Source organism: Mastomys coucha, unplaced genomic scaffold (assembly GCF_008632895.1).
Source record: "Mastomys coucha isolate ucsf_1 unplaced genomic scaffold, UCSF_Mcou_1 pScaffold20, whole genome shotgun sequence".
NCBI lineage: Eukaryota > Metazoa > Chordata > Mammalia > Rodentia > Muridae > Mastomys > Mastomys coucha.
The window spans coordinates 140,348,436-140,358,092 of NW_022196903.1; the positions used below are offsets into that span (position 1 = coordinate 140,348,436).

General features: G+C 45.2%; 1 protein-coding gene across 1 annotated transcript in view; it reads right to left on the reverse strand.

The window, feature by feature from the left end:
* Itpr2 (inositol 1,4,5-trisphosphate receptor type 2) overlaps positions 1–9,657 on the reverse strand; it is a 421,140-nt gene that overhangs the window by 242,586 nt on the left and 168,897 nt on the right. The window contains exon 26 of the mRNA XM_031383897.1: positions 7,966–8,139. Within this exon, the coding sequence (XP_031239757.1) occupies positions 7,966–8,139 (174 nt within the window). The remainder of the gene's footprint in view (positions 1–7,965; positions 8,140–9,657) is intronic.

The following is a 9,657-nucleotide window of genomic DNA, read 5'->3' on the forward strand; positions in this document are numbered from 1 at the left end:
GCTGGTTCACACTGACCCGGGATGGATTCCATCCTGGGTGTTACCACTGTCCTCGGCTGCTGGTTCACTCACAAAGAAGCTCATTTTTCTGTGTATACGTTAACACCATTGTCTCTCACAGTTCTTTCTTCGTCTCTTGAAATTATCTCATTATAAACAGACCCTTCTGGTTTCTCTGTCCACCCATTTTCCTGTTTCTCTCTCTCACACACACCCTCATGCATTCATAAATACACACCTGATTGTGTGCAAAAGGCTCTTGGTCACCTCCCACAGTGGCCCTGCTTCTTCTGAAACATTCTAGATTCTGCCGAATAGAGCCCTCACTCCTTCCTTGAAACTCTGCAGGGTCTCTCAGCTCCCAGCCATTTCTAATACAGAGTCTTACTCCTGTTGCTATTAATGCTGAATACATTAGTAACTATGCTTCCATCCTTCAGAACAAGCCTGTGCAGTTCGCTTGGGCTTTGTACATTGTTTTATAGGTGTTTGTTTTTGCAGAGCAAGAGCCATATCTGGAATATCAGATTGGAGTCCAGACATCAAACTTTAGCAATGGAAATGAGAAGGTCCTTTGAATACCACGTAGTGAGCATGCAGATCCCATACTACATGAGGCAGAGAGTTGGAAAGGACTCTACTCCAGAGAAACAACTACTAGCCAAAGATAGGAGGCTCAGCTGTGGTCCACAAGGGTCATCTCCAACATCAGCGCAGACACCAGGGGGACGGATACAGAAGCTAGAAACACAGAATGGCTGTCTTTGACAACTGCCAGGCAGAATGTGATGAGCCCCTTCTAGACAACATTCAAAGGTGACTGATAAAATATTTAAGATGCCTCTTTTCAACTGGAACTCAGAAAACATGAAAGTTCATAAAAATTTCAGAGCAGAAATTCACTGGTGCTCACTGGTGCCCCTTAGAACCTTAGGTTATGCTGCCAACCCATCTTCTGAGTTCAAATATTAGGGGTAGAAATGTACAGAGAGAGAGGAGAGGGGAAGAGGGAGGGGAAGAAGAAGGGGAGGAGACAGAGAGGGAGAGGGAGAGGGAGAAAGGCCAAGTGTGGTAGCCAAGAAAGATGAAAGTTCTGGCCAGAAACCACAGATCTACAAACATCAAAGGGAGACATCACAGCAGTGAGTTAAGGAAGGCATAGCCCACTGGACGGACAGAGATACAAGTGTAGCTTGGCTTTTTCTCTGGCCATGGTCTAAGGGTCTCAAGCCCCTGTACACTAAGAGAATCCCACTCCGGGATCTAGGACTAGAATTCCCATTCATAAAGAGGCCCCCAAAGTCCCAATCCAAAAGTCTGTATTTAGTGTGACTACAAAACAGAATGCCCCGAAGTGCCACGGGTCGATCTCTAAACTAAATTCAGGCCTCAGAAGAATTCCACACAGAATGAGCCTTCATAGTAACAACAACCACACTAAAGACCAGGAGGAAGCCACGGGAGGAAGGCCCCTCAAGAGGAAGCCATCTCGGGGGGAAGGCCCCTTGGGAGGAAGCCCCTTCAGGAGCTTCTGCAGGGACAGCGGGAAAACAGGCCTTCCCAGGAAAAGACATGCCCCGCCTCCTCCATCTCTTCAGTGAGAGTACGGGTGGAAAGACACACAGCCAGAAGCCATTATCGAGAACTCTGATCTACAGGCTAGAGTGACCATCCAGAAGGCAAATGCAGTGTTAGCTTTGCAGTGCAGGACCCAGACTCTAAGCAAACGTCAGCATCTGAGGAGCTAAACCCATGCTCCTCTCAAGGCAGGCATGCAGATAGAGGTCTCTATAGGCTCAGGCCAACAGCGCCCCCTGGCAACAGGACGGGGCAACTACAATTCCCCCACGAAGGAAAGCGCCCTCCTCCACTTGCAGGATATCAATGCATACCGACTCAGATTCTACAATCAAATAGCTACGACGTCTCATAACCACAGAGATATCCTTAGGTGAATATGTACTCAGAGAGGTACTCACAAGAGTGCCCCCACATGTGGGACACACTCATACCCATAGGCAAAAGACACATAAACATTAAAAATATATAAATTAAAAAGATAAAAATTTTAAAACATTAGAAAAGCAATCCCCACCACCTCACACTCTGGAAGCGCATGCGCAGATTATCAGGGAGACATGAATCTGAATATTTAAAAGCAATAAAGCCTGGTAAATACCACCAAGCAAATGTGGAAAAAATCAGTTTTCAGTTATGAAAAAGCACCATGGCTGGAGTTAAAATTCTGGCTGGTGTGTCAAACTCCAAATAAGATGTGGGTGAAACAAACGGGAATGGGTTTAAATAAATTATAAAGTGTTTACTGCAAGGTAACAGGCTTGAGAAAGAGAAAACCAAAACTCATATACATATGTATACTGACATTACAGCAACAGGTATACTAATAAGGCTTAATATATACTTAGCTGGAGTTTCAAAATTAAGACACGACTACACGCAGTGAACTTCTTCATCGCCACAGTGGGGGCCAGAAGACAAAGAATAACATCAGGGGGCCCCAAGGATGTTGTCTGGACTCATCGCCATTGCTCTCTGACCTTATTGACTGACTGAGTCAGGGTCATTCCAACCCACTATTCATCAGGATGGCTAGTCCGGCTAGCCAGCTTGCTCTGGGCACTCCCCATCTCTGCCTTCTGATGCTGGAATTACATGCCACCCCCAATAGGTTCTAAACATCCAAACTCTTAGCCCTTGCATTTGTGCGGCAAGGGCGCTAACCACTGAACCATCTCCACAGCTCAGCGTCATTGTCTGGTACACCTGAGCAAAGAAAACCTCATTACCTGCCCAAACAGAACTTAGCTTTATCAAAAAAAAATTATTAAGTAATTAACCAATTAATTAATTAATTAATATGACCTTCTGAAGCACCTAATGAAATCAAAATAACAACAGTGACGGTTGTCATGCATGCCAGCAGTAATAGGGACAGGAGGTATGGAGGAAAAGACTTGCTCTGCAGGACATGACTGGTGTGAGCCAGGACACAGCACATGGGACGCTTGGCTCCTAAGCACAAACCTGAAGCACCTGTTGAATGGGCTCAAGACAAAGAAGCATGCCCAAGATGTCACAGCAATGCTGCTTTTAATAGCAAGTTTTCTTAAAACATCAGTCCTTGAGCCGCTCACTAAAAAGCCATGTATGCCAATGCGCCTGTGCAGACTAGAGCTGGGGTGAACAATGCGCCTGTGCGGAATAGAGCTTGGGTGAACAATGCGCCTGTGCGGACTAGAGCTTGGGTGAACAATGAGCCTGTGCAGACTAGAGCTGGGGTGAACAATGCGCCTGTGCGGACTAGAGCTTCGGTGAACAATGAACAATGCGACTGTGCGGACTAGAGCTGGGGTGAACAATGCGCCTGTGCGGACTAGAGCTTGGGTGAATTATTGCCATCCTCTGTGGTGCAGTGGTCTGTTTAGGCAACCAGGGGCCAGTTGAGTATAAGTCTAGAACCCCAGAGCCCCAGTGGGTAATCTCTGCCTACAAGGGACAGGAGGTGTTCAGCCATAACTCCTGGGTCTCTGGCTCCTGTTTCAGTCCCAACCCCCTACAGCTGCCCCCGCAGGAGATGTGTGTTCTGTCACATAGACAATGCCCCAAGCTCCCAGCATTCTAGCTGGGCCCTACCCCCAGTCACCTGACCACAGTCAGGCATGTCCTGCCCCACAGATAGATATGTAAGGGGTGGTTTGCCTCCTTCCCTCTCTCTTGCCTTCTTCCTCTCTCTCTTGCCTCCTTCCCTCTCTCTTGCCGTCTTCCTCTCTTTCTTGCTTCCTTCCTTCCTCTCTTGCTCTTTGTCCTCTTTCTTTCTTTCTGCTCTCTCTCTTGCTTTCTCTCTTGTTTTCTTCCTCTCCTTTCTTTCTCTCTACATGACCGGCCTATTTTCTCTTTCCTATAATAAAATAATCTCACTCACGCATTGCCTCCTTTTAACGCGCCGTGCAACCACAAGCATCAGCAGCAGAGAGCCTCAGCCATCGGCAGCAGAAAGAGACCAGGCCCACAGTACTCAACAAGGATGGGAGACAGCATATCCAGAGGAGCCTGGAGGAGGGATTTTCCCTATATTTCTTGTGCTTTACTAATACATATGACACATAGGAGAAAACCATTAAACAAGGAAGCTAACAAACTTGTAAGAGTTTGTTCTGAGTACAGAAAGACCGCAGGGCCAGTAGGGTTCTATTTGTTAAGATCCATACTGTTCAAATTTGATCCTTACTGCTATGGTAAAACTAGCTGACCACATGCAGCGTAAGGGGTAAAGGGTTTATGCAGGATACGGTCCAGGCCACAGGGCATCATGGAGGGAGCTATGGAAGAATGCTGCTGGCTCCTTTCACGGGTACGTGCTGAGCTGGCTTCCTTTTATAGCCCAGGAACACCTGCCCAGGAATCCTGTCACCCACACTGGTCTATGTTCCCCTATCAATGAACAATCAAGAAAGTTTCCCACAGACATGTCCATAGGCCAATCTGATGGGCTAGTTCCTCAGTCAAGGTTCCTTCTGGTCAGATGACCCTAGCTTGTGTCAAGTAGACAACAATCACAAAGACAGTAGGCTAGCTTAGTCCACAGGCTTAGTGTAAAACGAGTCCAGGCTTCAGACAGCCACTAGGAGGAACTCCCAGGACAGGCTCCCTCATCTCTAAGCAGGAGACTCAGAAACACCTGTTCATTCCAGGTGGTGCTGTGCACAGATACGGCACTGGAATGTTGTTGCTAGGATACTACGAGGAGATGGAACAGCTCCAAAGTAAGCCCACTGGTCCACGATGACTAGACTGAAGCAGGAAATTACAGGTAGAGGGGCTTGAGGGTTGGCTCAACAGTCAAGAGCATTTGCTGCTCTTAACAGAGGATCTGAGTTCAGTTCCCAGCGCCCACATTGGGTAGCTAACAGCTGTCTGTAATCCCAGCTGAGGAGGTCCCAGCCTCTCTTCTGAACTCCACAAACACCCATACACATGAATGAAATGAAATCTTAAAAATAAAATAAAGTTGGAGCTTCGTTGCTTGCTTTTTCTAGTATCTAATCTTAGTGTCTTGCTCACATTGTCAGTTGTTGAAAACACACTGATGCTGTGTTAACTGACTTTGTGATAAATGTCATGACTAAAAGTAACTTGGGGAGGAAAAGGTTCCTTTAATCTTGTATGCTGCAGTCCATCATGAAGGGAAGCCGGGGCAGAAACTAAAGACAGGAGCTTGGAGACAGGAAGTGGAGCACGTCCCTGGAGGAGGAGCACTGCTGACTGGCTCTCTCTCATGCCTTATTCAGCCTCTTTTTTCAGAGAACCCAGGGCCACCTGCCCAGGGGCAGCACTGCCTACAGTGGGCTAGCCACCTCCACATTAATCCCTGATCAAGAAATGTCTCTACAGACTTTTCTACAAGCCGATCTGATGAAGGTATCTTTCCGTTGAGGCTCCCTATTCCCAAAGGATCCAAGCTTGTGTCAAAGTGACAAGGAAAAAAAATCCTCACCAGCATGCTAACACACTCCATCAGAGGTTTGCTCACTGACCCCTCAAAGTGCACTGTGCGCTCATTTGCAGGTGATGAATACAAATCTTGGAAAGTCAAAGCAAGTTACTCCGAGTAGCACCTATGCTAAACAGTAGAGCTTGGGTGTCTGATTCCAACCCCCTAGGCCACCCTGCCCACACAGCCCATCGCCTCTGCATTATCTTCTCTGTGTTGGTTGTTAACTCAGGCCTGGCCTCCCTTTACATCACCTTAGCTTTGCCTGCAGCTGCCAGCTCCCCTGCAGTGAAGACTCTAAATTCAGCCCAGCTCAGTGAGCTCATGTGCAGCCAAGATCCCATGACAAAGCTAGCACTCAGCTCCGCGAGCCACAAAGAAAATTCCAGCGGATAGGAATGTTTCTTAAGAGTGTCATATTCACCTTCACATCTCAGGCCTTCAAAAAGTGGGTCAGCAGATGAGGATGCAGCCACAGACTGGTCGAGAGAGCAGCCTCCTGACTCACAAATGGAGTCTCCCTACAGAGCTATGCTCATTTTGACCCTGAAGCCAACAGTCCGGGGCCACCTCTCCGAACTCTAGATTTTCCAAATATTTAACTCTTTCATATTAAACCACATCCTAAGCAGCATCCTTCAATGATTTCCATTCCTTTAACTAATAATATATCTGGAACTTGGTGAATAAATGCCAGCTTTACCCATTTCAGATTAGAAAACTAATTTTTTTACACCACAAGCTGTATGGTTTTGCCTTGAGAATATCTGCAATCAATCCATATGCCCCTCTTCTTTCTCATATGCATAACCTGAGATGCTTCCAGTACAGTAACATGAGTACCACTCTACAGCAGAAGGGCCCTCCCTTTCCCACCATCTCTCAGTGAGTGAAGGGTGGGGATTTACAAGCTTCCTGGTACATCTCATCTGAATTCTTATGAGACACTTCCTCTTTCTGTAGCACAGTGAGCTAAGCTGAGGACCACTAGATGCATGCATTGAGCTCAGATCAACAGGCTTAGCATCATATTCCTTTACCTGCTGAGTCATCCCACCTGCCCATCCAAAGACCTCTAGTCAAACAACTCAAACAGGTATGTGTACGCCGATGAGAAGCAACAGTAAAGTTCCTAGGACACGTGTAAAATGTGATTTTTTTTTCAGGAGGAAGGGGTATTATAATTTGTTTTGTGTCAGAAAGTACAATCTTACGGAACCTGGATCTTATCATTCAACAGTTGACCCAGCCCCAGAGTCCGCAGCCTGGGGAAGCCCTTGGATTTCCAAGCTTTGGTTTATTGAGCTTAAAAGGGTAGCCCCTATAGCCATCCCTAAAGTTTGCTGTGACATTTAAAAGGCAAGTCCATGTATAAAAACATCTGATTTTCATGGCGTGGACATGAGAAACACTGAATAAATGCCAACATTTTTTTCCTTCAGAAATGAGTGAGAGAAGAATTTATGCCCCAACCCATAGCCCTAACTGATTATAAAACAAAGTTTTATGGATCAGAAAGTCTACATTCCACTAACACTTGTAAAAGTTATAGGGAGATTTCCTAGGAGATAAAGTGAAGAATTACAAGCAGTCCCTCACCCTGAGATCTCCACAGAACTCTATCACCTCCGCTCCACCTGCCCCTCACTCTGAGATCTCCATAGAACTCTATCACCTCCACTCCGCCTGCCCCTCACCCTGAGATCTCCACAGAACTCTATCACCTCCACTCCGCCTGCGACTCCTCAGGGTTTCTAATAATTAATATCTAGTTAGCGCCTTCTGTGCCCCCATACTACAGCCCAAAATGTTCTGAGTACTTCCGAGGCTGCACTAGATATGCCTCCACACAACATTTTCATTCCTGCAGATTAAAACCCCTAAGTGGAACACTAGGCAGGCATTTCAGAAACACTAACTATAACATTGGTGGTAGTTAGCTTTCCTGTAAACATTATCAGTAAAATTGTTTATTAAAAAAATGTTTAAATTTTTTTTTTTTAAATGTAGGGCCGGATCCCTGGCTTAACAGTTAAGAGCTCAGGGCTAGAGAGATGGCTCGGGAGGTAAGAGCACTGACTGTTCTTCCGGAGGTCCTGAGTTCAAATTCCAGTAACCACATGGAGGCTCACAACCATCTGTAATGAGATCTGATGCCTTCTTCTGGTGTGTCTGAAGACAGCTACAGTGTACTTACATATAATAAATAAATAAATCTTTATTTAAAAAAAACCAGTTAAGAGCTCTGGCTGCTCTTCACAGGACCCAGGTTTCATTCCAAACCCATGTCAGATGACAACCCTCTGTATCCCCAGTTTCAGGGCATATAGCACCCCCTTTTGTCCTCTATGGGCACTGCATACATGGAATGCACAGACATGTAAGCAAAGTACTCATTATACATTCAATAAAAATAAATAAGTTTTTTCCTAAAGGCGATCTCAGAAACAAACCTCATTTGCCTCTTCGCCTCCTTTGGCCTGGCCTTCACCCACATCTCCATTCTCATAGTTGCCGCTCTTTTCCACCCACAGCTCAGATTTCTCCACTGTCAGCCGAAGTTGGTCTAGGTCTGCTTTGATTTGCTTGTAGTTATCAACATCTTGGTTCGACACCAGTAATTGCACCTAAACATGGGAGAACATCATCCCTTAATATTCTCACATAGCTTCTACATTCCTAGTTCCTGTACACCGAAGACCTCATTTTTTAACCCTGGTTAGGCGAAGGTCAACGTCTACAGAACATTCATGGCTATTTACGTGTGTATTGGCTGAAAGCTTAGCTGCAAGTATCATTGAACTCCAACCAATAGGTTCACATATGAAAAGGAATTCTTGCAAGTCAAAATGCTGAAAAGTAATTAAACATAAAAGTCTTGGGGCTGAAGAGATGGCTTAGGGGTCAAAGCTCTTGTAGAGGACCTGAGTTCAGTTCTAAGGACCTGATTTCAATTCCGAGGGCCCACACGGCAGCTCACAACCTCCTGTGACTCTAGCTCAAAGGGATCTGAAGCCTCTTTTGGACTCTGGGTACAATACACATATGTGAACATACATACATTGGTACTGCACATACATGCACACATACGTACATGGGTATTGCACACATATGTTCACATATATATATATATATATATATATGAATGGAAATACCCATACATAAAACAAAAATAAACAATTCATTTAAAAGATAATCTAAATTCATGGTTCAAGTTAGGTTTTCTGAGGCTTTCTATACATGTATCTGTTTGAAAAGTCAAAACATAAAAAAACCTATGGAAGAAAATATTAACAGCTACAATATACTTTTGCTCGTATAAACCAGAAGTCTTAGAACTTAAGAGAACAATATAATTTATACATACTACATGGCACATACATGTAAAGCATGCGCGTCTAAATGGCTCCCATTTAGCTCCTTAAAGTCTGCACTCCACTAAACACAAGACATTAGTGGGCTACCATACTCATAACTAATCATTGTGACATTAACATGCAATCCAAACATTACATGAGAAAACCCTAGATCCCCATCACGGGTCCTTTCTTTGGAGGATCTGCATTTTTTTAAATCACAAAACATTTATTTTGAAGCTATGGCTTGTCGAATGAATCATTAAATTCTGTAGCCAAAAACCAACAGTGGCAGCAGACGTCCTAATATGTTCCTATTCTCCAGCACACCCTAAATTTTAGAGTCTGTCACTTTTATAAAGATATCGACTGAAAATCACCCGTGGGAGATTCAATCTAAAGCAGGTCCTGTTAGGCACATTCAAGGCCAGACCTATCTTCCAAACAAATAGTAATAAAAGAGGTGTCATAGTGCATGCCTGCAATTCCAGCACTCAGGCAGCAGAGACAGGGGGATTGCCAAGAGTTCAAGGTCAATCTGAATATAGTGAATTCTGAGCCAGCTTCTGCTACAGAGCAAGACTGCCTCAACAACAGCAACAAGGTTCAAGGAAGACAGTCTCATCTGCAACCAGAATCAGGCTGGGGCGTTGCAAACACTCTTAGAACTTGAGGGCCAGTCAACTTTATGTGTCTACTTTCTTGGGTGTAGATCTGAGGACTCAACTCAGAGTCTGAGCATTCTGGGCAAGCAGGCACTCAGCCCCAGCCCCCAGCCCCAGCCCCCAG